Raw genomic sequence first — 27,408 nt, 5'->3', positions numbered from 1 at the left:
TGCCTATGAACACTCTTTCTCCATAAACTAATAATCACGAATGCACTTTGACTCCCGCTCCAACACCCCTCAGGTCAGTGTTTCACTTAAGCGCATTGAAGCTGCCTCTGGGCGGTTATGAGTGCTGCATCAGCAAACGTAAATTGATGCAGCCTGCTTTTCTGCTCCTCCAACCGCCACTCTCAATCGCTTGGCCCTCTTCATGCCCTCTCCTCTCATCCATCAATGGCGTTTCAAATAAGGAACTGCTTATAAAAAGCACCTGGTATATTTTTCCTCAATCTTAGCAAATAGATGATACATGTAAGGTGTTTGTTATCGCTAACTCTATGTATAAAGCTGAACATCTGTTAGTTTGTTCCTTATACAATTCCACAACGTTGCACCAATCTGCACCAAATTGTGCATAGTTACCTGTTAGGACCCTCCAGACATTACTGGCTACATGACATTTGCACATTCCCCCCCTTTCCTTGGATTCTAGCCCCTTCACACATGCGACAGTTGTCTGAAATCAGCCAAACATCAATGTGTGGTAGAAGGAACCGGACAGAGCTCATTTTAAGCGTCTCGACGTGAGGAACAAAACTCAATCCAGAAACCACATTTCAAGGCTCTGCTCTAGGATGCACTGTTTCCAAAATACTTGCACCACAACGCACTCCATCGTGCCAGGTTGAGGCGACAGGTGGGGAGAGCACGCCAACTCTCGCCTCCCCTCCAGGTCTGCTCCGGGGTATGTCAGCCAGCCACAGTCACCCATTCTCAGTGGACTTCACTTCAGAGTGCAAAGCACATCAAGTGATAAGCGACTCGGAACAGCGGCCTACAGGATCATTGATTTTCAACAATTGAGGAGTGTGTTATGTCTGTTTACAGACCCCGTGCGGAGTACGGGAACTTTTTGCTAGTATTATACTATTTTTAAATTCCTATATATGACGCATTTGCTTAGCAATACACCCTTTGGACCGTCTGTTTCTAAATGGTCTTGTGAGAAGAACTACCCCAACCCCTATTAGAGTGGTTAATCTCGCTCACAATGTCCACTTGTATATTTTAATTTGGGGCTCTTTTTGGTTACCAGCCAACCTCTGTCTATAAACCCTGCTGAAATATGTGTTCATCGGTCAGTACCTCTCCATGACCCACAACTGCATCGGAGAGGCCAAAAATGTAAGGAATGGGCTCGGGGCAGGAATTACATAATGGTTGCCTCAGAAAAACCCCTCTACCATTCCTAATAAACTTGCATTATACCTGGTTATTTTTTTGTGGTCCAAGGTCATAGAGAAAATAGGGGAAATGAAAGAGAAAACTGAAATAATCTCTTTGGTGTTTTTTTTAGCAATGGTATCCAAGGAGTTGGGAGCAGTGCCTCTATAATAGCCATAGAGCGACCCAAAGCCTCCTTCAGGAAATGAATATTCTGAGAACTGTCCAGATTTGAGATTGGGAGGGTGGAGCCTCGGCTCCGGGTTAGACCACACCCTATGGGACGTCATCCCAGGAGGCATTCTACAGCGGATACCCCACAGCCTCTCCTCCATTCGCAGCCCCTCTGCAAGAGTTGTCAGTCGGCCCGTGGATAAGGAAGCACTACAGTGCTCGCCAGAGAACCCGGAGTGCAATGAAAAACATACCACAGCCTGCGAACCGGCGCAGGTGAATAGGTGAAATGCTGCGCGCTCTGTCGGAAGCCGCACAACTGACCGCAAACCACTGCTTGCCCCTTCGCATTGACTCAGCAGGGCGATTGGATAGAGAGGAGCTATGGTGCACTCAGGCTTGCGCTGTGACAATGACATCTGATTCAAGATGGCGATATGCCATTTTATGTCCTCGGACCACTGGGCCTTGGGCAACAATTGATACTTTTGAGCAGGCTAAAACCAACAGGGTTGCGGCTCAGAGCAGATGCCATGAACCAATCTTATGGCCCGACTGAGTAGACCACACAGGTGCACCGACCTAGAATATTACCATTTCCATTATCCTGCAGATCGGAGTTTGGGGTTTGGGGTTAGTGTAGGAGCTTGGAGAGGATCAGAGAGTGTGAACAGAGCGATGAAGAGCATGGGAATGGAGGAAGAAGGAGAGAAGGAGTGAGGAGGGAGCGGTACATGAGCTTAAAGAGAAATATCAGAAGAAAGGAGGAGCAGTGTAGAAGCGAGAAGGGGGGGGAGGAGTAAATCAAGGAAATACATTCAAAGAAGGATTCGGAAAAGGGCGAGACCAGGAGGAGGAAGATAGACAGGAACATGAGGAAGGAGAAGGATTGGAAGAAGGAAAAGAAAAGAAAGAGACAGCAATAAGGAGGAAGAGGTGAAAAGGTGGCAGTGGACAGTAAGATCTAGAGAACCAACCCATCATTGGCCAAGCCAAGAGGGCCAGAAGATATGGGGGAGCAAAGAGCTGAAAAGGCAGGGCCATTTCTAGGTTGAAGAGGAGGCAAGGTACCTACGCTGATAGAGCTAGAAGCTTTGTAGAACGGGGGCCAAAGCTTTGCAGGGACCAAGCCTACACATCCCTGAGAAAGCAAACATATAAGACTAGAGTTAGGTGCTATCACCCCATTATTTCGCAGCGGAAAATACAGCGGCCGAAAAGGCTACATTTGAAACTGCCCATTTGAACTCATTTATATGTTATGTTATGTTATGTTATGTTATGTTATGTTATGTTATGTTATGTTATGTTATGTTAAAGGATATTTATACCATGCATTATCACCACCAGAGTGGTCCCTGGTGCTGTGGGGGGTGGGTTAGGGTAGTAACTATTTTAAGGGGACTATGGGAGGGCGTGCTGCAGGGGTCTCCCCCCACATATAAGTGTGTTGAAATGCGCAGGGGGGGAATCAGTATTTTCAGCAGCAGTATTTTTTTGTTGTCAAAAAACCACATAGATCCGAGTTAGGTTAGCCAGGAGCCATAAACCAGAGCAGGTGCGATTGGCAAGCCCATCAATGAAAATAAGAAAATGACAAGAAAATGAGAAAGGAGGTTCCGGTGCCACTTTGCCCTTGGAGGGGAACACAATGATGGTGGCCTGGAAATCAAATCCATATGGTCTGACAGTCAAGTAATCAAGTGTCACTGTCACGAGGAAGAGTGGTCTCCCATCAGCCTATGTGACAAAAAACCTTAGGAGCAGTGAGCCCTACAGAACTGTGAGGGCGTTTGCTTTTCTGGTGCTATTCGGGCTAAGGATCTTGTCCACAAACGTTTGATGAACAACCCTGACGGAGATTGGCACCGAGCCTTAGGAGCATTCCCTGCAGCCGTTCAGTTCCTCTGTCCCTCACTTTGTTTAAGGAGGCGGGTCCCACCTTGGTCTTTACTTTTGATTCCTACCCAGCTCTGTTCACTACAATATTATGTTGATGAACCCTACCCTGCCTCCCTATTGCTCTGTTGAGTCCTCTCTCTGTGACAATACCTATAAACATTTTTTAAATACCTTGGGTGACAAGGCGTCCCAGTTTTGGAGGGCGAATGCACCCGTTTTTTCACACCAAATCCCCCCGATCCAACAAGCTTCTTTAATGCATGCACTCAAATCCCCCAGTTTTACGAAAAGATTTAGAAGACAGATCTTAGATGTGATGACTGGTCAGATCCCAGTAACAGGGAAAGGCTCATGCGTGGGCTAGCTAGTGTCACAGATCAGGGCAGGCTCAGAGACATAAATTCCTTGTGAAAAAAAAGCTGAAATGAGAAAAACGCTGAATACACCCGCCATTTTGTGGCCTTAGCCAATCTGATTGGCCATTGGACATATTTTAGAGCTCAATTTATGAGGTGCCTTTTCTGTGTTTAATTTTGCAAAAATGTCTTGTTGTTTGGTTTGGAAGATCTAGTCACGCTAGCAATGCACCAGCAAAAAAGGGCGCTAACAATACATTACTCAGATTTTAAACTAAGAAATCATTTGTAATGCTTCATATTTCATATTCCCATGTTGCACTTGTGTTTCCCCTCCTTTGTAGTAATAATGTTATATTTCGCAGGGGAAATAGCAAACTATATTGGATTTCCAGCCCCATTCGTTGCTATTTACCACTTGCAAACCCCAGCAGCAGAAGGGCTGGCCTTGTGTTGTTGACATGGTAACACCTGCAGAGTGACCTCACTTAGCCAAAGAAAACGAAACCAGCACTTCCATGTATTATGCGTTTGCATAGTGCCGGGTCGCTTCTCACTCTCTTCAGAGTGCACAGACAGTAGTGGGACCAATTCACAAGAAAAAGAAAGGAAATGTGTTTTTGCTCAGATATACACCGTTTATTGCAGATGATAAAGTGTATGTAATGTGTTATTGTATTGTTTGTCATTCTACAGGCCATGCGTGATGGTGCAGCTTTGAATTTTCTTCCAGCTCATCACATTTTAGCATTGCTTTATTTTTTTATCAAAGCCGTTCACTAACAGTGCTTCACCCCCCTCTAGTGGTTCATGTGAAAAATACATGTTTCCACAAATCCAATCCTTTTTTCGTTTTATAGTTATTTGTCACATTATGTGTTCATTTTCTTTTTAAACCAAAATGTTCCACATGGAATATTCAAGACCACAAGAAAAAAAGCAAATAATAATAAAAAAATATATATTTTCAAATGAAAACCTTTTTTTGTACTTGGCCATTGGTTCTAATAGATGTAAAGACCTCGCCCTGGGACCTCACCTTTGGGTTGGGCCGTTATACCTTGCTAAAGGTTCATACTGCGCTCTGGCCTTCAATTCAGTCTTTAGGGCCCATAACTCACAGTACAGCTCTCGGGCTGGTTCTATAAAGCTATTTAAATACCTCTTTAAATATTTATTTACCCCAATATACAACCAATAATAAATGTACTATGGAGTACAGTACAGAAAAGATTTGTTTTTTGGATGAAGAATTATATATACAGATAACAAGATGCAAACAACGGTGTTCTAATAAGCGACTGATAGGAATAGCCTCCTCCTAGCATGATAGGAATAGCCCCCTAGCATGATAGCAATAGCCTCCTCCTAGCATGGTAGGAATAGTCCCTCTTAGCATGATAGGAATAGCCCCCACCTAGCATGATAGGAATAGCCTCCTCCTAGAATGGTAGGAATAGCCTCCTCCTAGCATGGTAGGAATAGCCCCCTCCTAGCATGATAGGAATAGCCTCCTCCTATCATGGTAGGAATAGCCTCCACCTAGCATGGTAGGAATAGCCTCCTCCTGGCATGATAGCATGATATGAATAGCCCCATTCTAGCAATAGTAATAGCCTCCTCCTAGCATGATAGGAATATCCCCCTCCTAGCATTATAGTAATAGCCTCCTCCTAGCATGGTAAGAATAGCTTCCTCCTAGCATGATAGGGATAGCCCCCACCTAGCATGATAGGAATAGCCTCCTCCTAAAATGGTAGGAATAGCCTCCTCCTAGCATGGTAGGAATAGCCCCCTCCTAGCATGATAGGAATAGCCTCCTCCTAGCATGATAGCATGATATGAATAGCCCCATCCTAGCATGATAGTAATAGCCTCCTCCTAGCATGATAGGAATATCCCCCTCCTAGCATGATAGTAATAGCCTCCTCCTAGCATGGTAGGAATAGCTTCTTCCTAGCATGGTAGGGATAGCCCCCACCTAGCATGATAGGAATAGCCTCCTCCTAAAATGGTAGGAATAGCCTCCTCCTAGCATGGCAGGAATCGCCCCCTCCTAGCATGATAGGAATCGCCCCCTCCTAGCATGATAGGAATAGCCTCCTCCTAGCATGATAGGAATAGCCTCCTCCTAGCATTATAGGAATAGCCTCCTCCTAGCATGGTAGGAATAGCCTCCTCCTAGCATGGTAGGAATAGCTTCCTCCTAGCATGATAGCATGATATGAATAGCCCCATCCTAGCACGATAGGAATAGCCTCCTCCTAGCATGATAGGAATAGCCTCCTCCTAGCATGATAGGAATAGCCCCCTCCTAGCATGATAGGAATAGCCTCCTCCTAGCATGATAGGAATAGCCCCCTCCTAGCATGGTAGGAATAGCCTCCTCCTAGCATGGTCCTAGCATGGTAGGAATAGCCTCCTCCGTGCACCAAGCTTCCATCCAGCTAACGCCATTATAGGCATTCCTTTCAGCCAATTCACATGTTACCAGTGGATAATCTCAGAGACACGCGACTCACGTCTTCAGGTTACATTCAGAGAACGAGGTTACACTGAGGAATGAGTGGGTAGAGCATGGCATTAGGTTGTCAGGAATACCTAGAACTGAACTGTGATACGAGGAAGAGAAACACAGGACATCAAACACGCGATAACCCAATCCACACACCGTGCAACAATCAGAAAAAAGGTTTAGAAAAATGGGAACATCTTTGAACAGGATTCAAGGTTAAAGGACATCCCTGGCGATTTACCAATATTCGCCTAGAGAAAAGATCAGGGAGCGAGAGATATGTTAGTTAAAGCTGGGAGACCAACACAGACAGGTTAGTTCAAGGGCGCAATGCCTTGCAAAAACTGTCAACCCTGCCAAAACACCATTAAACCATTAAAGACGATGGGCCTCATTACGACCCTGGCGGAAATCGTGGTGCCAAATGCACCATGGAGCACGGCGGAAAGCTGCCGATAGCGCCATGGGGGTTGGCGGATTTACCGCCCCATTCCGAGGTTGGCGGGGCGGTAAATCCCCATTCCCCATTTTACCCTTCCCCATTCCCATTTTTGCCCCATAGGGTATAATGGGAGTGGGGAAGGCGTTAATTACGCCACCGTAAAATACGGTGGCGTAATTAACAACAAGGTCCCGTAGCGCCATGGATTTCTCCGCCCGGAAAAACCAGGCGGAAAACGCTCCATGGCGCTACGGGAACTCGTAGTAGGGCGGACGGGTCCGCCGCGAATACCGCTGGCGTAAACCCACTCCGCCAGGGTCGTAATGAGGCCCGATATGATGAATAACACATGCACAGGTAAACTGATCCATTTACAGCACACATCAACATGTGACACTACGCAAGTTATATCTAGAATTTGAAGCCCATGTGTTATCTTATATGTGGGCGTGGCAAGCCGTATGCAAAGGTCAGTTGCCCTCATTACAACCCTGGCGTTAAGGGGTTAACGGCGCCGTAAAAGGTGGCAGCGCCGTTAACCCCTTAACGCCTGATTACTAGGTCCCTTTGCGGGTTGGAGATTTTAACGCCTGGTTTTTGCAGGCGTTAAAAACCAACCCGCAAAGGGACCTTGGTGCTAAGTACGGTGCCGCAATTTGCGGCACCGTACTTAGCGCCTTCCCAATTCCCATTGAGCCCTATGGGGGCAAAAATGGGAATGGGGAAGGGCCATGGCGGCATGGGGAATTACCACCCCGCCAACCTCGGAATGGGGCGGTAATTCCCCATTCCGCCATGGCGGAGTCGGTAAGTTACCGGCATGGACCATGGTGCTATTAGCTGTTAGAACCATGGTCCAACGCCAGGGTCGTAATGAGGGCCAGTGTGTCCAACTTCATAATCTGGTATCACCAACTGCTTCACACTTCAATGAAAGACATCCTTTGTTTAAACAGATGCAGTTTGCAATTTTGGAACGAGTTCCTTTACCAAAAGGAGGAGGACATTGAAATCAGGCAAGTTGTTTGGAGCAGGACATTAGAAGCAATGAATCCAGGATGCATGGACTTGGAATGGGACCTGCACTGTTTCTTGTACTATTCAGAGGGATCGAAGCTTTGCGAAGGGAAAGACTTGCTCCTAGCTGCGCTACCTTTGCATCTGAGGCCTTGTGAATAACACACACTTGGCAAGCATCGTGTCTTCATGGTAACACGTGTGAGCTAATGATTAACATAACCCACGAGTGCTGCTCCAAAATGATGGACATCTATAACAACTTAAACAACAGAAAATTGAACATGTATGGCAGTCCCATTTGAACTCAGAATATTTAACTTTCTATCAAGGGGTTTCCAGCAATGCATTCATCACAAGGATACCCACAGAATATGGCGTCCGGGATGAACCATCAGCGAGGACGGGCAACACATTACAAGTAGTTTCATTAAGTCATTTCCGGTCTACCGTGATTTTTTGCGTGCCCCACCAAGCAGACAGTTACATTTACCCCGAGTTTAAACAAATTGGTTTTCCGAACATGATACTGGGGAAGAACCTATTTTGAAGTCACATCAAACCACTTATTTTAAGTATGTTACCCTAATAAAGCACCCCAGCACATAAACACTTTCTCAATAAGGCCACGTTTTTTTGCCAGTGCATCTATCAGGGAGACATTTGCTGGCTGTTGATTCAGCTGCCGTAGCGATTGCCCATGTTGGGCGCTGCTCAAGTGGAGTAGTGTGTCCTATATAACAAGAAAGCATCAGTTTAATACAAAAGGGTGGAGAATAAGACGAGCGCAAATGTAACTATTCATTGCGAGTCTATTAATCCTTGTCAATCACACTGATATAAAATTGTCTTCTTAATAAAGTTATATATTGTTTTTAGAAACCCGACTTAAGAATGAGGTCATGAAGTAGTTATCAAGTAGCAAAATGTGCCTCATTATAAGCATGGCGGTCTGGAAATAAGGGTGCCGGTAGCAACGTACCGGCACCCTTTCCGGACCGCCAGACTACAGCTATGCCTGCAGGGACTGTTGCTCCCGGCAGGTCCGACGGTGTCGGTGCTTCCATATCCCCATTCCCATTGAGTCCTATGGAACCCCACGGGAATGAGAACCAACACTTTTCAGTGCCTGACATTGTGGGCCGCCGGGACTTGTAATGTCCTGGTGGCACCAGGGTATATCAGGTGGCGGAACAGTGTTACGAGTTCGGCGGCAACCCGGCAAACTCGTAATGAGGCTCATTGTAGATTGAATACCTTTGTGAACAGACATTTTCCATCAATAATGATCGATTTCCAGAAACTAGATTATATAGGCTGACCAGAAAGTTACTAGTAAGTAGCAAGAGCTAGCCTGGAAAATATCTGTTTCTATTGGTGGCAAACATTCAGCGCTAGTATAATTTAAATGCAATTTGTATTTCAGAACAAAATGATAATCTGAAAGACAAAAGAATTCAATCTACAGTGTATACAACAAAGGGAGGTCAGTGATAGAGTACATTTTAGACCTCAATATTATTGATCCTTCATAGACGTTATCACAACATAGTATATCAATGTATAGAATTGTTGTTCTTAGAGTAATTATCATGTTCTTTCTGTTGAAATCAGAAACTCAAATGTATAATTTAATGTTTGTGTTGGTTTACTTTTGAAAATGATGAATGATGATTATGGGGCTGATTCATGGAATTATTTGCGCTGAAAAACAGGGATTTGTGCGTCATTCTGCCCACAAATCCCCATTTGTTAAACAGGGATTTGCGGGCAGAATGGCACACAAATCCCTGTTTTTTGGCGCAAATAATTCCATGAATCAGCCCCTAAATCTGTGATAACAGAATGCTTTTTATTTACAAAGAATATACTAAGAAAACAAATGTTCAATTGCATATTTTCCAACTATGATATTTTATATGATTTAAGTGTATGATATATAAAGAATGGTTATTGTACATTTAAAATGTATTCAATAGTAATGTATACATTTAATGATTTACATTAACATGGTTTGAACATTTGTTGAGGCAGTTCATCTTGAATGGAGTGCAAGGGGTTACCAAAATGTATTGCTTGGATTTAGGGTGCACTCTCTCTAGGCAGAGACCCTCCCCACATCCTAGACTCAGCTACCGAAGATTAATGCCCTTCCATTGAACTTTAAATGACAGGCGTTGGCAGTGGCCAACCATTGAGTGCCCAAATGACCAAGCAAGGCTACCTTTTTCCAGCAGCTATTTTGATCCTCGCTTGGTTTCCTTACTTAAATGAAGAAAAGCCTCCACACTTGTCTATTTATTCATGTGTTTGATTTTATTTATTTACAAGGGTTTTATTTGGCAACGGTGCTGTTTTCTCGCCCCCCTCAGATTTCTCAAACGGTATTGGCACCAATTCACATTGCCAGCCTTGGTATTGGTGTTCGCATCACACAGCCCATGTTCTAAATTGGCTTCAGGTCATTATGATGCCAAGCCGCCCAAAGTTAGTAAGAGCCTTGAACATGAGAGATCTCCCCCTTAGCTGCCTTTATTTGGCGCTAGTGATGGTGGACAAGCGGATGTGACATCTGGTTGCCATGTAAGGAGAAAGACTTGGGAGATATCATAAACTATATCTTTCTTTGACAGCTGGGCAAGGCAAAGCCATGAGAGAAAGGGGGGTGTTGTGAAAGCAACAGAGACTGAAGATGCTCGAGGCGACATACTTGTGGGCCATTAGGGTCGGCAGGACATACCATTACAACAGTTCACGAGGGACAGTGACTGCCAGGAGATGGGTGAGTCTGTCATGTTGGATCAGAAAATGGAACAGCCCTCCCAGAAGGTTCCATGTGATAATATCCCTGCAAAAATGTCACCATACAAGAATGGCGCCTTTTTTTGCAGCAATATTACCATTTGGAACCTGCGGGGAACACCCCCTCAACTCCCTCATTTTTTTTAAAGGGCAGCGGGAGACGCCCCCCAATCCCCGCTCCCATTTACCCTACATATTGTCCCCATAAATAATATTGCCTATGCCGTTTCCCGGCGACTATGTGTATGGCGACATTATCTATGGGGATAATATTACCTGATATCTCCCAGAAGCCACAGTTGCTGAAAGATGTTTTTTGAGACTATATTAATTTTATAACATGAAGGACTCCCCCATATTTGGATGGAAATGTGTGTACACATAGTGACATCCAAGTGAAAAAGAGGACAGTGGTATTGGTCAAGCTCAGAATCAGTGCAATAACCGCAGGTTCCCTGCATCAACAAAAAAGTCTACTCCCTTCATTTTCAGTGCTCAAAATTCCTCCTCCCTAGATTAAAGGAATGCCCTCCACACTGACCGTAACAAATCATCCATCTCCCAAAAGATCTTATGATATCTTCCCTTTCTTTAGAAATAAACAATGGCAACCTGTTGGAGTCAGATCACTGATTAATATTGATTCTTCATATGATTGTTTATTTATAACGTGCTTAATACCCAGAGGTTTCTAAGTGCAGACCCGGGGATCGAGCCTGTGTCGAGCCTGTGTCGCTCCATGTCGTCTTGCTTCCAAGGCGAGCACGTTGCCCTTGAGCTATCCTCCAGAGACAGAAAAATCAGCTGGAAATAGAATATCTTTTCTACAGACATTCCCTCCATAGTATAATTTTCTCTTTTATGGCCTATATATACATTATTCCTATGCAAGATGTACCTGCCACCCCCTACCTGTCACAGTGCCTGCCCCAAGGTGATGTATGCTCACACCTTGGTATCAGATGCATTGCAAATCAACACCAAGTTCTCACCCTGTTCATGCAGACGTCTCCTCTCAGTTGTGTACCCCTCTCCCTGACAGAATAGCGCTCAATGTAGGAGAAAGTCCCATCACAGTGACCATCGCCTTGCTTTGCTCTTTGGGTTTCTGCAATAGTTCGCATTGCACTCGAGTCAATACTTCCCAGGTTATAGCTGAATCAGAATCTCCAGAGGACCAAGAAGGGACTTGTGGAAAGGGTGTGCTTTGAGCAATTCAAAAGGTCAGAGCGAAGTAATAGCTTTTACTATACCTGACAGTGGGCTTTGTTCACGGCAGTGGTCACAGAATGCAGGTCCTAATGGAGCAGAGGAGAGAGAGAAGAAATGACAGTGGCAGCACACATACAGCAGTTTCATTGTTCTGTTTGCCCTTGAGCAATGTTAGAGTGCTTTACAATAGTCTTATAGAACAACATGTTTAATGGGTACCGTGTCCACGTCAAGTATGCTTGGAGTAAGATCTAAATTCACAGTATCTGGAGTAGAACACCTGGAGGACACAGATACTACAACTGGAGCACTAACTTGTTCACCTCTTGAGCAACACTACGCAAGCATGCCTCACACCAAGGAGGGTGACAAACTCACAGCAGAGGGTAAATCAGATGATTCTACCATGGTATCATTACTGTACTGGATCAGTGGGAAAAGTACCCACAACATGAACATATTGCGTTCCTATGCTGTGGAATTGGGGCAAGAACGCTGTGCCCTAACACTGTGCATTAGAATTGGGACAATAAAGTCCAGAGGTAAATGTCCCCTAACATTATGCTGTGGAATTGGTCCAAGACATGCAAGAAGTAATTGTCCCCCAACACTGTACCGTACAGTAGGTTATTACTGGGTCAGACCCCCTAATACCATGCTGTGGCATAGCACCAATACCTGGTAGAGACAATAGTGTATCCTAACACCATGCAGTACATTTAATAGACCGGTCCGGGCGTAGTGAGAATGTCCTATGTTAAAATGATTAAAATAATTAAGTTTGACCAGTGGTGTTCCCAGAAAGACAAAGGGCCTTATTACACGGTAGCGGTAGCCATGGCGCTATTAGCGCCATGGCTACCCCCTTACCGCATTCCGGGTCCATGTTCCCTGAATAGGGACTTACTGGGTCATTCCGACCTTGGAGGACCCGGTAAGTCACCATTCCGGGAACCATTCCCCATTCCATTTGAGACCCCATAGGGCTCAATGGGAATGGGGAAGTAGCTAATAACGGTACTGCAATTTGCGGTACCGTTATTAGCTCTGTAGTCCCTTAACGCTAAAGGACCTCGTAGTAGGGCGGTAAGGGGTTACCGGCACCAGTGCCCTTACCGGTGCCGGTAATCCCTTACCGCCTACCGTGTAATGAGGCCGTATATTGGCGGGGTGTGGCAGAAGGAACTGGCTTTCTTATTTGGCCCTGTGTGTGGATCTTTGCAAAGCATCTTCTGACATGAAATTGGTGTTGGATGTGGTACATTAGTAGGGCTGCTATTTGCATGTCCAAGTGAATAACTGGATGGGATCACTACTGCTGTGTCTTCACTGTTTCTCCTCTATGGACTAAATGGTTCTATGTATTGTATGCCTGCTGCACTGTATAATTGGAGGATTTCTTTTTTGTTGTTGTCACGCCCTGATGCCTATGCGCTCCGGCGCAATATAAATACATACATAAATAAATAATAACTTTTGATTTGGAGAGTCCCTTTAGACAATTCTAGCCATTTGGTCAGTATTTGTTCTAAGGCAAGCATTAGTTAATTCTCAGTCAGACGCCCATTACGGGTCCCCCATACTGGGCCCAAAGAAAAAGCGCATACTGACCCATTGGATCACCCCATTACATCGCAGACCATTATTGCGAGTACCATTTCATAGAATCTGGTCCAACTAATGTATGCAAAAATATAGACAGGGGTTGGGGTATTCATTAAAGGGGGAGGCAGTGGGGGGGGGGGGGTGCAGGGGTCTCCGCCCACATTTATTTTTTCAGAAATTCGTAGTAAAAAATTTGGTGTAATCACATTCGCAGTCATGGATGCAATGTGATCACGTAGATCCGACCCAATACTGGGGCATTCAGATAGTACTCAGTAAGAGGTAAGATTGTCCCCTTATGCTGTGCCAGGAATTGGGTCAGTGGTGCATAGGAGTGTTCACTAATCGCAAGCACAACCCTAGGCTTTGGCTCAGTCGTGTCTTAGATATAACACTGTCGTTTATTATCATGGCAGCTTGTTGGTAATAAATGTAGAGCCGTGACTTCTCTTGCAATGTGTTAGCGATGAGCCATGAATAAGCGCCAAAAACACCTTGAAGGGGATTTTGACTCAGTAAGAGGTAAAAGTTCGTAACATCATCTATGGTCCAAAGGATTTAATTTGTTTACGGGAAATCATTTTTATGGACCTTCAAAACCACAGAGGAACATTCTGCCAAGTGGACAGAGCCTCAGGTGGCTGCCATATGTGCGTGGGTTTTGGCCACTGGCCAAATCTTTGGGTGCATGGCTGTATTATGCTGCAGTGGTTGTGGAGAGGCACTAGACTCTTAGGTGCATGACCGGAGGCACCCAAGAATATGACACTGGCATATGGATTGCACAAACATGTGTACAGAAATGCAATTTGCTGATTACAAAGAAGTCTGACACCAATGCCAGCATTCAGTGTAGGACCCCCCCGCCCCAAAAAACAACGAATTACCACTATGAGCAATCCATGGAGATCCCTCATACACATGTGCCAGCAGCACTTATATTCACAGAAACTCTACAAATAAGGGATTGGTCATCAGCACCCATGCGTTTGAGTTTCCCACTGAAGGGAACCAGTACCAGAATGTATATGTTGTTCCACGAAGGGTTATTGTGCTGGTATTCACTGGCCAATCCAAGGAAGGGATCGCGCAATAGTACAACTGCACTGTAGACTCCATCATTAAAGGGAACTGCTTTGGTAACCACAATCAATGGCGGTCCTCCTGTAGGGGCCATGCACCAATACTCACCTTCCTTAGAGATCCCCAGTGAAGATACAATACCCCAAAACCAACACCCCCTAATGATCTACCATGAAGGGACACTACCCTAGCACTCTTATTTCTTGGGGGCCCTGTATGCCAATCTGTAGCTTCCGCCGGTGCATCTAATGTCCAGAGAATAAGCCACTTTTTGCGCACATCTCAAAGTCACTGAAAATGATTTCTTAATAAAGGCTTTGATATTTCAACTCACCTCCTGAAGGCGATCCACGTACATTCGGCAGGTCTCTAGGTCACAGTCTCCTCTCATGACAACAATACCTAGAGGGATAGCTGAAAACAAAACAAAGAATCAGGCAACGCAATCTTCAGGACATTGCACTGACACCAGGCATCCCCTTCCTGGTTTCAATTCCAGAGGTGAAACCCAGCAACCCCACTCAAAGCAATGGCAGCCATTAGAAGCACAAGCCCCACTCTATGTCATAACAGTCCACCCTTCATCCATGAAGACAACAGAGAAGGAGAAAGGGGGACGCGGCAGTAGCGTAGGTGTGCCTGAGAACAGTAGATTTCCTGCAGTGCTGACAATGAGACTTTGCGAGGTGGCACCATTTTATAGCGAGAAGGGAACATAACAAACAAAACTAAGCACAGTACTATTCACCAAATTGATACACTTCCATTAAAACGAGAGAAAAATAAGGGGAAATGGAGAGAAAGACAAGGGAGCAAAAAGACATAAAGAAGAGGAGAAATGTATCTATTAAAGGGATGAAAGGAGAAAGAAGGAAAGTCATAGATAACTCAGAAAGAGTGAAGAAAGGATGAGAGAAGAAATGGACCCCAATGCAATATAGGAAATAACACATACACAAGTAGAACGTTTGAGACAGGAGTGAAAATACAAGAAAGATGTAGGAAAAAGGTATTGAGAGAGCAAGAGAAATAAAAAAAAAAATCAAGGATTTGATTTCTGTTGGAACGGCAGATCAGCGAGTTCTGTGCTTGTCGAGAAACTGGCAGTCAGAGGTTCTAAACATGGAAGAGCCAGCACAGATATTCATTCTAAAGAGATTGCTAAATTGAGCACCATTCATTTGGGTAATAATACCGCCTTCGATTACAGTGCTTAGAAGCAGTAGAAATATGGCATGAAGTGCTGTATAAAACCATATCGTTCTTATTGAGAGAAGGAAGGGAAATGGGAAACAGAGATGAAAGGACCACAAAACCCCATTAGGAGTAATAGAAATGCAAGACATAGTAAGAGAAAGGGGATGGGGAAAAAAAGAGGAGACATTGACAGAGAAGTCAGAAGGATGGTAGAAGAAAATGGCACTATCTCATGGATGTTGGAGCTGCACTGGACACCAAAACCTTGTTTGATCATACAGAGTTTGACTTCATGTTGAGGGCTGCGAGATGATGCTATTGCCAGTGAATTTTTATGCAAAGCTAAGGGCACAGAAACCTGCATTACACAGTCCAAGTCATCAACACTGAAACTCAGACAAGCAAACCGTCACAAAAGTTCCTGATCAAATATTTAATCGTGTATTAATAACATATTAGGAGATACACCATCTTGACATCCACATCTGGGCACATCGACAATTTCTCAAAAGTATCTGATAGCCTGGCATCATCCTGATTCCTCTATCTATAACTGCACTTGTGTGGAGGGTCCTCCCATCCTTTGAGCATTGTTCACTTGGACTGTCCAGGTGACCTTCTCTAGGTGACCTTCTCCAGATGACCTTCTCCAGATGGCTTTCCTGCTGTATGTGTGTTTGTCTTCTCACACCGCTGCCTAGGGAGTGACCTGACCCTGCTGTAACCTTCAGGATTAAACATGGTCCTTTTGACCACTGAATAGCAATGTCAAGGCAAAGTTTCAGAATGAGCAAAATATGCACTTAGTGTCAACTGAAATTCATGAAATAAAGTGTTTTATTTTAGAGATTCATCCTGGATATGAAATACTGGATTTTACTATTTGGATGGTTGCCAAGCCATGCACTATTCAGAACAACTCAGTGAGCTCCCCATGTATAATACAGCTCTCTAAAGTTAAAATGTTTATGAACTAAAACTAAATGCACAAATGTACAATAGAGGAGAGGAGAGAAAGAGGGGACCAGAACAATCTATAGACTAAGTGGCTGACTTTGAGGGGTTCCTTTGCAAGGACTCTGAATGTATGTGTTTGTAGGAAGAGCTGGTTGGGTTTCTGACTTGAGATATTTTGGGCACTTTGGGCCTAGCAGTGTTTGGAGAGAGGGGCAAATGAAAAGGCAAGAAGGAGAAGGGGAAAGCGAGGGAATGGGGGGATATTATTGAGAGTGGTCTTCAGAGTGAATGGAGAGGATGCCAAAAGAGATTCTACGGGACAGAATGCATGCCCAAAGAAGGTTACAAGGTAGGAGGAAGAAAAAAGAGGTAGTTTATGTCATGCAGTAAAATGAGGAGAAAGGCAGGAGAAGGAAAAGGACATGGGAAGTGGGTGACAGTGGCCATGAGGTGTAAACTGGGAAATGGAGAGCCTGGAGGAAAACAAAGAAAGGGAGAGAGACAATGAGAGAACAGAGAACTTTGGGAGCCTTGACCAGGACAAAGATTGAGCTGAATAATACTAGCGGCCTCATCACGAGTTGGGCGGTGTCCTGGCGGTAATACCGCCAGGATACTGCTGAGGCTATTAGCGTTACCGCAAACCCCCCAGCGCTATTAGTGCCAGATCACAGGTTTGGTGGAACAGTAATTCCCCATTTCCCATTGGGCCTATTCGGGAATTCCCCATTCACCATTCGGCCCAATGGGGAATTTTTGGCGCTACTACCGTCGGTGGTATTACCATGCGGTAATAATGCCAAAAATTGGCAAATTCACAGTGGATTTACCCCAGCTAAAAGTTGGGGGTAAATCCTGCCAAACCCGTGATTTGACAGACCCTTATATGCATCGGTAATAGCGTTACCGCTGCATTTAAGGGTTATCACCAAACTCGTGATGAGGCAGTAAATATTAACATGAGAAAAGTAGAAACAAAGGTGCATTTATGGAACGTGTCGTTCTACTGATTTTCGGGCATGGCAATGGGAGCATGTCTCACTGAAACAAACATTGCAAATCCGGCCTACGGGACCCAGGTCTTGCCCGGCTTCCCTCTGAGTATGATGAAAATAGGACAAATGCCATTCTTTTCCTGTTGCTAAAAGGTCCCTGCAGGCCCCCTTGGGCACATAATTTATAAACGGTATGTTTGGGCCTCAGCGTACGACTCCTCATAGTAAATAAGAAGAAATAGGGTCCTACATTTTTCATTTCTCTCTCAGTCAAACAGGCCTGAATCCCACAATCCTTTCCAGGAACATGAGGGGAGTTATTTGTCTTGTCAGCCCTACCTGACAGCCCTTCATGGATGTGCAATGGTGTTGAGAGACTGACGATGGGAGAGTGGGAAAATGAAACTGGAGCTGTCTGCCACCATCAGTGGAAGAATCAAGTATCCCAATCCCAGAATCCCAAAACTGCCAGACCCATTGGGAATTCCCAGAATCCCAAAACTGCCAGACCCATTGGGAATTCCCAGAATCCCAAAACTGCCAGACCCATTGGGAATTCCCAGAATCCCAAAACTGCCAGACCCATTGGGAATTTTACCACCAAGTAGGTCGACGAGCCAATGGCCAGGGCCTGTCCTTGAGACATGCCCCTGGCCCTGTCAAACCTCACAAAGTTGCCACTAGGCTTGGCAGCCATTGTGGATCCACGAGTTACTGCCCATGGCCTGCAGTCAGGTAAATTTGTTGCTTTGACTGAAGCACCGACTTCTACTTTTTCCAAGCCCCAACATGCAGACCAGAGACCCGGCTTTATGTCCTCGAAAGGTTTTACCATTGTAGGAACATATGACACCCTTCTGTTATCCTCCCAAACTTTCCTTGGGTTAGGGAGGATCAGGGGGCTGTAATGTGCCCATATTCAAAGACTAAGAAGTGAGGGATCCGCGGGACCCCACAAAAAATCTACAAGCAACATATGCAGCCATATGAAAAATGTTCCAAGACCCAAACCAATAGGATAGGCTGTTGTCACAAGAAAGACCACATCTCCTTGCACTTACCCAGAGCCGCACTGCCCTGTCCCGAACTTACCCAGAGCCGCGCTGCCCTAAGCTGCACTTAGAGCATTTCTGCCCTGTTTCCCCTTCCCTCTTCCTGGCACTTCCCCCCCTTTCCCCTTGCACTTCTCATTCTCCCACGATCTGAATGACACAAGGCATAGTAAGATCACTTGTCTTGTTCTTCCCTTGTCTTCCCTTCCTTGTCTCATCGCGCATAGAAACACTTGTTTACAGGCGCGTTATGAATGACTTATCATATTATATATCATATGTACTAGAAAACTAAAGGAAGAATAGAGGAGAGAATCGGAGAAAGGAAAACGGAAGAAAGGAAAGAACAGGGAGTGAGGGGGGAGAAGAGAAAGGCTGAGAGTAGGACACTTAAAGGTCCAACTGAACTAAATGGGCGCATTTGGTAAAGGTGGGTGAACCTAAGAGAAAGCTAGAAAAGGTGAAAATGGGACAGGAGACAGAAGGAGCTATGGGAGTAGAAACTGAAAATAAAGAATGGTAGATAAAGAACGAGAGTCTAAAAGAGATTAAAAACAAGAAATTGAAAGGAGCAAGAGAAGAAACGGGAAGATAAATGGAAAAAGAGCATTTGCCATCCCCTAGGTTGCAGCTTGTATCCCGGTGGACTGCTTTACAATGTATACGATTAAACAGGATTGTGATGCATTTTACAAATCACTCACTGTTTGCATGCTGCAGTCTCAAGTTTTTCATAAAGACCGTTTCCCCCTTACTGATGTCATCAGGGGTGCCATGCATTGGCCAAGAAGTTAAAACCCCACTGGAAAAGGGCCAGGAGTCCCTGACCACTGGACACAGAGGCATTCTAGGGCAGATCAGGAAAGGGGTGGCATGGTGGCAGAATTGCTCCAGTAGCAGCATCAGAACGCATAGTAGGAAGAGCGTTACATAGAGATGCCTCATCACATGAAACACTTGGCATCGTTTCCTTTGTAAATCAGGGTCACAGTGTGCCATGTTAGGCAGCGGGAGATCAAATGGCATGGGATGTGGCACTCCCGCTAGCCGCACAACATCGCCAAGAGAAAAGCCAGAGGTGGGATGAGAAAGGAAGAGAGGAAGAACGGGAGTAGGAAAGGGAAAGCAAGGGATAGAAGGGGACAAGGAGAAAACTTAGGGCAAAGAAGAAAAATAGAGAATAAGAAAAGGAAAGAAGGGAACCAAGGACAGGACAGGGCAGGGGATGCCGAGAAATGGAGCCTGACTTTACTATCGCAGCGAGAGCCGTGATCAGGATTGGCCAGAGCACTGAACACGATTGGCCGTCAGTGCTCAGCATGGCATCATCTAATTGCTCTGAAGGTTTTTGAGATGAGATGTCGATCTCCAACTGAGCAAAAACTAATCTTCGTTCAACGCAGTGTTCGAGGATCCGGTAAAAGGAGAGTAGGGAAAAAATCATCTCATCAAGAGTTGATAGAATGAGAGCAGCATTGCAAGCCATAGTGGTGTATGAAGGCAGGGGAGATTGATTTATTTAGCATCCAAGCTGTTTAGATTATTGCACAAATGTCTGTCTTTTTGTGACACCATCACGGAAGAGACATGTCACAGGCATGGATGGTGATAGCTTCTTCGACGCCTCTCGCCGGGGTGTAGCGAGACACACCTATTAGGCACCTTGTCTCTGCAGGCTTCTCTTCTGACGCTTAATATTATACATGAAGGCACAGTAAAAAACTAAGAAAACAAAGTGCTTCTCAGGACTGAGCATGAGAAATCTCAGAGAATAAACCAAATTCTGCAAACAAGTGTTGAAACCTACATAAGTAGACCAAGTCTGCAGCATCCGTCATCCCACAGCGTGACTTGTGAAAGGTCATGGATTAGGAGTTATGGAAGCTGAAGGCTTCTGCGTAGCCCCCTGTCCTTCCAATTAGAAAGGCTCATTGTTAAAAATCATCAATAAATCCCATTGATACAGCAAACCACAGAACAGGTTATCATGCCATGTTCTTTCTAGAGAGGCGCACCTGGTACCTTTTTTGTAATTTTGCAGGGAACTTGGGGTTGGTCACCCTAAGTTACCTGGGGGAATCCAGACGTGGACCCCTTGCTCACTGTGCTCAGAGAGGCACAGCTCCACCTCACTGATGAGGCCCAACAAGGCTGAAACACATCAATGGGGTTGCTGTGGTACTCTTTTTCAAAGGAGGTTTGCCTGGCATTTCAGTACTGGACTGCCCTTGAGGGTGGGACAAAGACTGATATGCAAATTGATATTCCTCCTTTGTGAAAAGTACAGTGAGCTTAAAGCGTTGGCTGCGGATACTCAAAGTTTGAAAAAAACACAGAACAGGTTATCATGCCATGTTCTTTCTAGAGAGGGGCGTCTGCTACCTTTTTTGTATACTTGTTCATTAGCACCACACCAATTTTGATTACGAGCAATGAAACAGTAAACAACATGCACATTCTTAGGTAAGTTGTAGTCTTGCTTGCAAGCCACACTCCTAGGCATACAAGAAAACCTACAAATGGCAGCTTTTCGAAAATTGCTGGATTTGGGAATCCATGTTCCACACAGTTGCTCAGCAAATTATATTACCACGGTTAATACATTTAATTGGAACCTTCAATCAAAGTCTTGACTGGTTCAGATCCTTCTTACAATCTCGAGGAATTCTCCCCTTACCTAAACCTGTATCTAAATCCTAAGTCTCACAAGAATCTATACTTTTCATAGTGGTCCAAACCACATGTAGGAAAACTCTCCAAGATCTCTCAGGATCAAGCCATGGATAGTTCCATAGTCAGACCGAAGACCAAATAACCACCACAATATTTCAAAACTGCAGGGGCTACGGCTGATAGCACCTATAAAAAGGACCACTGCCTGGAAGTGTGTTCCCAAAAGGACAAACGTACACACATCAAAACAAAGCTATTGCTAACATACATGAAATAGGCCACTCTCTCTGTAGAACTCCATGAGATGGCAGATTGAAAGCTACTTGTCCAAATGGATATTCAAACTTCAGTAGCATCTCCAATACCCAACTAAGAGCGTAAACCCAAATAAGCAAAGCCACCACAAACTAACATTATTGCATCTACACAAGCAAGGAAAATCAACCATGAAAAAGGTCTACTACAACACAGTGGGGCAGTGGACTCACCTCTGTGAAGGAGAGCCAGCAAAACAGCCCCTCTATAAGACACAATCCTTAAAAAATGTCCACTCAACTCTTGGGAGACTTGCAACATTCAAAAGGATTAAGGGCCCCAATTGTTGGTATCCATGGGAATTTTATAGTTACTTGTACAAGATGAAGAGAATGACATGTCTTGCTGGACTAAGCAGGAGACGTCTGTGGTGACAGGACTATGCTGTGATATATGATATGATAGGTTATTTATAACGCACTTAATACCCAGAGGTTTCTAAGCGTGGACCCGGGGATTGAACCTATGTTGCTCGGTGTCGTCTTGCTTCCAAGGTGAGCATGTTGCCCCTGAGCTGATCATACAACCTACAAGAAGCCAGGGTGGGATAATCATCTATTCATACCCCTAGTGTGTGTACCAATATATTCACCAATGCACAGAACACAATAACATTGCCCCAAGTGGCCATTCATAATGCATTTCTCTTACTTTTCCATTAAGTCACACATAAGCAAAGTACAGACAATTCAACCTAAAATAAACCTTTGCCAATAAACCAAGGCAAAGGCATCATTACCATAGCCACCAACGTAGTTCTTTGAAAGTGAGGGTTGGAGGTCTTTTATTTTTAGTGAAACTGCAAGCAGCTCACCGTCCAGCTTGATCTGAATGCTGCTTTTTACTGACAGTCTAAAATGTCATAAAGCACTTACCCCTCATAGCTTTGGGCAAAAACTCAGCATTTTGGAGCAATAATTTTTCCCTATGAAATACATGTATTTCATAGGGAAACATTATTGCTCCAAAATGCTGAGTTTTAGCCTGCAAAGTATTTTTAGGTAAACATGTGAACAATTAAAAATGGGTAATTATCTGATATTGTTGGCCAGCATATGCCTCCTTAACTTTATTTATGAAGGTCACTAACCATATGTGTGCTTAGAAATCTTTCTGGCAGCTTTAACGCCTTATCAGTAGCTTTTGGGAATGTGGGGGGAAGTTAGAAGGGTCCAAAGTCATACACAGCAGCTGATTGAGGATGGACAGGTCCAAAACTTAAATTTGATTGTTTTGTTATTTGATGGCCTTACATAAATGATTTCTCAAACTTTTTAATAAAAAAAACAGAAGACAACACACTCTTTGACACAGCTATAAACATGGTGTTTGATAAAAACATTAGCTATAAACTATTTCTGAAACACTGAATGACAAGCATTTTCATAAAGATCTCCTATAAGACACCCATTGTTTTATTAAAAGTATGAAAGGACACAACATGAATAGTGAGGCTTTCAGAAGTCAGTAGCTAGAACCTACTTTACAAAAAGCCCTCACTACACAAAACAATGTCATACATTAATAAGACTTGATGTGTGGAGAGTGATAGAACTGTGCTAATGGAAGTGCGGAAATAACACATATGTTAACAATGTGTCCCTAGCTCGATGTATGTGGCGCAATCCCCTTAGAACAATTAGGACATTGCAAAAAGCAAAATCCAAGAGACGTACATTTTGGTATGACCAAATCTGGAATATGGGAATTGGATACTCTATTTCTTTATGCCAACCCCTAGAGACCCTCAGATTGGCACATATGTATGGATTCCTAATGCCAATTACGATGTATTTACATTAAAAAAAGAAAATAAATGAACCATTTACTTTAGATCTATATATGCGTAAGACAAGCTTGAATAATCTCCAACCTATAATATGTGTATGTTCTTTCACTTTTTGCTCTGTTGGTATTATATTGTCACTTTTTTGTCAATACGCAGTTTGCAATTTAGAAAAAAACACATCCAAATTATGATATGCTTCTGTCAAGAAATTCTAAAAAAAGAAATTGATCTTTCTTGTTTAACTTGACCGAGGAATGAAGGGTGAATTTTGTGTTCTTTATATATGCAAAAGAAAATGTGCACATCTAAAAACAAACTGCATAATTATAATCTACAAATGTTCAGTTCACTTCTTCATTCATTAAACTACAATTTATCTGAGGATCACATTCCTGTGGCAAAAATAACACATATTTGTAGATATAGATATATGTGATCATTTATGTTTGATTTGACTTAATAGGGAAATTTAGTTTACATCTGACATGTGTTTGACACAGGTGAGAGATTTTAAAGGAAAGAAAGTGAAACATGAAATAAAAAACAAGTGCATAGTGACCTTCACGGGGCATTTACAAGTTAATGTATTATATGCTATTGGATAATATAACATCAATCTGTGCATGTGAAAAAACATAATTTCATGTATCTATTTGTGATGTTTATACAAAGAACTGAACATGCCACGCTATATATATGATACCTGTGTGTCTTCTTACATTTCTACCTCTAGCACTCAGTATTAGGCGGCACAATAACTATGAAGAAACTTTATAAATCAGTATACATTTTGAGTTTCTCAAACTGTTGCTTTAAAAAAAAAAGAATAAATAAATTGTAAACTTGCACAGTTAAGACAAAACAAAATTTGATTTACTAGAGGTACGCACTGCCCTGAGCCTGGATGAGCAGTATCGCCCTTGCTTGCGAATGCCATTAACATTCACCAAATACCACTGTGCATTATACCTGAATGTATGAACCTGGTGAATCTCAAAAGATAGCACACATAACCAAAGTTACATTTTACCTATCAAGATTGGAGGGAGTGCATATGTTGTGAGAACATGTTTATATCAGTTAGCTCACTCGATGGCTCCAAAGCAACAATACTATTAAGTGACAAGCATTAAGGAAACAAAATACTATGCCTGCCTATTTAAACAAATTCAAGCCTACCTTGAAGACAATCACTTGGCCAACAAAACCAGAGTTGTTACTGATTATAAAATTGACTACTGTAATGCCATGTATAAGGGCTACATGAAAACATCCATCTAACAGCTTCAAGTAGTCCAAAGTAAAATGGCCCAAACAGTGGGCAATGCCCCTTTTCTTCTTACATAACTCCCATTCTCTAAAAAACTGCACTGGCTTCCAGATGCTATTCACTTTCTATTTAAGCTGGCTACACTAACTCTCAAGTTTATCGTCGAAATGAAAACTCTGGAATATCTTACAATCCAAATCAAGTCATAACAGCCTGCCGGAACATTGATATCCGAACTACGCATTGTCTAACTAGACCTGCTTTTAAGATAAACTCAGTTGAGGGGAAAACTTTGCTTCTTAAGGCCCATTTATTCAGATTGACCCTCATATTTACCTTAGGTCTGAAAATACAATTGTCTTTAAAAAAACATGTATTTTCACAATATTTAAATCTTTCAATTTGTGTTCAATTAAAGTGTCTGTTACAGTGGGTTTGGATAATGTTCTGTGGCAACAGTACATTAATGCCCATGGGTCATCAGAGCAATATATAATCATACACATTACATTGGGCTGTGACTGCAAAGCACCTACAGCAACTACTAGTAAACTCTCCAACATTTCTACTTGCAGATTCATGCACAGCACATCTACATGCATGAACACAAACTACAGGTATGAATATTTTCTGCACAGTACATGTACATATCTTCTATAAACAACAATGGGGACATTTGCTATGTTTCCACCGAGTTTATCACAGGTATACAGATGTAGAATGCTTATCACTAAAATGGTGTATAACAAAAAACCAAAGGTGCTACCCTCGACAGAATAGCCCACAGTCGCAAATGTGTGGGTGCCTGAACCAACAGGGAAATTGTGGCCTGGACTTGTTACTTAGCAGCATAACAACACACTGAGACTTTCCATACATTTGTACACTGAGAGAAGAATTGTTTGAATCAATTTTAAGATGGTATGGCTGAACTTGTGTGTCGATCCAGTGGGCAATGATGATGAAAACTGTATTTGCATGCAATAATTGTGGTATGTGTGAACCCTAAACAAGTTACATTTCACAAGTGTTGTTCAGTTGTACAGAAGTGGTGCTTCGCTATATCAGATGGGGACATTGTGATTACATATGTGAGATTCTTTGCTTGTCGCAACACAGAGGGCTTCATTACGAGGATGGCGGTAACCCGGCTACCGGTGGCATGCTGCCATCCTCGTAACACCGAATCTGCCGCCTGATATCCTGGTGCCTCCAGTCCCGGTGGCCCGGGATATAAGGCAGCGGTTTTGGGAAGCCCCCATTCCTGTGGAGTCCCATGGGACTTCACAGGAATCTGTTCACGGAAGCACCGGCACTGTTTTTTAATGGTGACAGTGCTTGAGTGAAAACTCTGCCATCCAGGGCGGTTACGCCCGGCAGGTTAGACCCAGGTCCCACAGGAGGAGGGCTGAAACTCTTTCTTAGGGATTGTTATGTCTGTCTGGTTCTGCCGGGCTATATTAACCAATGTTAGACTAAGTTTATGCTATGCCAGGGTATGCCAAGCCAAGAAGCAAATTTGGGACCTACAATATGTAGTCATTGTCTGTGGTCTCCCTTTCAACTTCCAATTGACACCACACAGAAACGCCAACCGAAACTCTACTCAGCCTTACATGGGGTCATGATACAATGCAGCTTCATGCGCCATCCACTAGAAATTAAAAGAGACAATCACACAGCTCCTTGCAGTTGCAGCATTACCAGGTTTTTCCTGGACCGTGCCCAGGTGAGTGTGTGCCAGGTCCGTGTACTGCCCATTTCAATCTAAATTTTGTTGCCAGCTCTTGTTGCCAAAGCCCCTTGGAGCCCCCTGTGTTCTCTCCCCTTCCCTCCCCGCTCCTTCTTCCTACTTCCCCAAGCCCTCCCACCTCCCAGCCCGCCCCCGCGCTGCTATTGGCTGAATCCACACAACTCCCGGGTCTAGCAACCTGCGCTAGTCTCCGGCCGTCTGTTTTTCCTGGACCGTGCCCAGGTGAGTGTGTGCCAGGTCCGTGTACTGCCCACTTCAATCAAGATTTTGTTGCCAGCTCTTGTTGCCAAAGCCCCTCAGAGCCCCCTGTGTTCTCTCCCCTTTCCTCCCCGCTCCCTCTTCCTACTTCCCCGAGCCCTCCTGCCTCCCAGCCCGCCACCGCGCTCCTATTGGCTGAATCCACACAACTCCTGGGTCTAACAACCTGCGCTAGTCTCTGGCCGTCTGTTTTTTCCCTGACCGTGCCCAGGTGAGTGTGCGCCAGGTCCATGTACTGGCCATTTCAATCTAAATTTTGTTGCCAGCTCTTGTTGCCAAAGCCCCTCAGAGCCCCCTGTGTTCTCTCGCCTTTCCTCCCTGCTCCCTCTTCCTACTTCCCCGAGCCCTCCTGCCTCCCAGCCCGCCCCATGCTCCCATTGGCTGAAACCACACAACTCCCGGGTCTAGCAACCTGCGCTAGTCTCCGGCCGTCTGTTTTTCCTGGACCGTGCCCAGGTGAGTCTGCGCCAGGTCCGTGTACTGCCCATTTCAATCTAAATTTTGTTGCCAGCTCTTGTTGCCAAAGCCCCTCGGAGCCCACTGTGTTCTCTCCCCTTTCCTCCCCACTCCCTCTTCCTACTTCCCCAAGCCCTCCCGCCTCCCAGCCCGCCCCCCCCTGATTGGTCCTGACAAGAAGATCTGCACTTATTGGCAGTCCTCCCACAGCAGCCCTCTGCCCGTGCAGCCCTTACGGCTAAGGACCTGAGGCAAAGGACGGCTCCTACAGAGACGGCTCCAAACAGTATCTGCAGGTATCCGTAGGAGAAGCAAGAAGCCAACAATAAGTAAGTGTGGGAAAGGCGGGACAAAGCATCGCCACTGTAAA

The 27,408-nt window shown here is 44.3% G+C and overlaps 1 protein-coding gene across 6 annotated transcripts in view; it reads right to left on the bottom strand.

Moving 5' to 3' along the window:
* The window catches only part of DGKI (diacylglycerol kinase iota), a 1,316,934-nt gene that overhangs the window by 333,411 nt on the left and 956,115 nt on the right, over positions 1-27,408 (bottom strand). For all 6 annotated transcript variants that reach the window (XM_069628758.1, XM_069628759.1, XM_069628760.1 and 3 more), the window contains 2 exons: positions 14,658-14,737; positions 11,677-11,721 (listed from right to left, as the gene is read on the bottom strand). In XM_069628758.1, the coding sequence (XP_069484859.1) occupies positions 11,677-11,721; positions 14,658-14,737 (125 nt within the window). The remainder of the gene's footprint in view (positions 1-11,676; positions 11,722-14,657; positions 14,738-27,408) is intronic.

The sequence above is a fragment of the Ambystoma mexicanum genome, chromosome 12 (assembly GCF_040938575.1).
Source record: "Ambystoma mexicanum isolate Mex_15411 chromosome 12, UKY_AmexF1_1, whole genome shotgun sequence".
In the NCBI taxonomy this organism is placed as follows: Eukaryota; Metazoa; Chordata; class Amphibia; order Caudata; family Ambystomatidae; genus Ambystoma; species Ambystoma mexicanum.
Note: the sequence above shows the minus strand (reverse complement) of the source record. Positions and strands in the feature narration are given on the sequence as shown.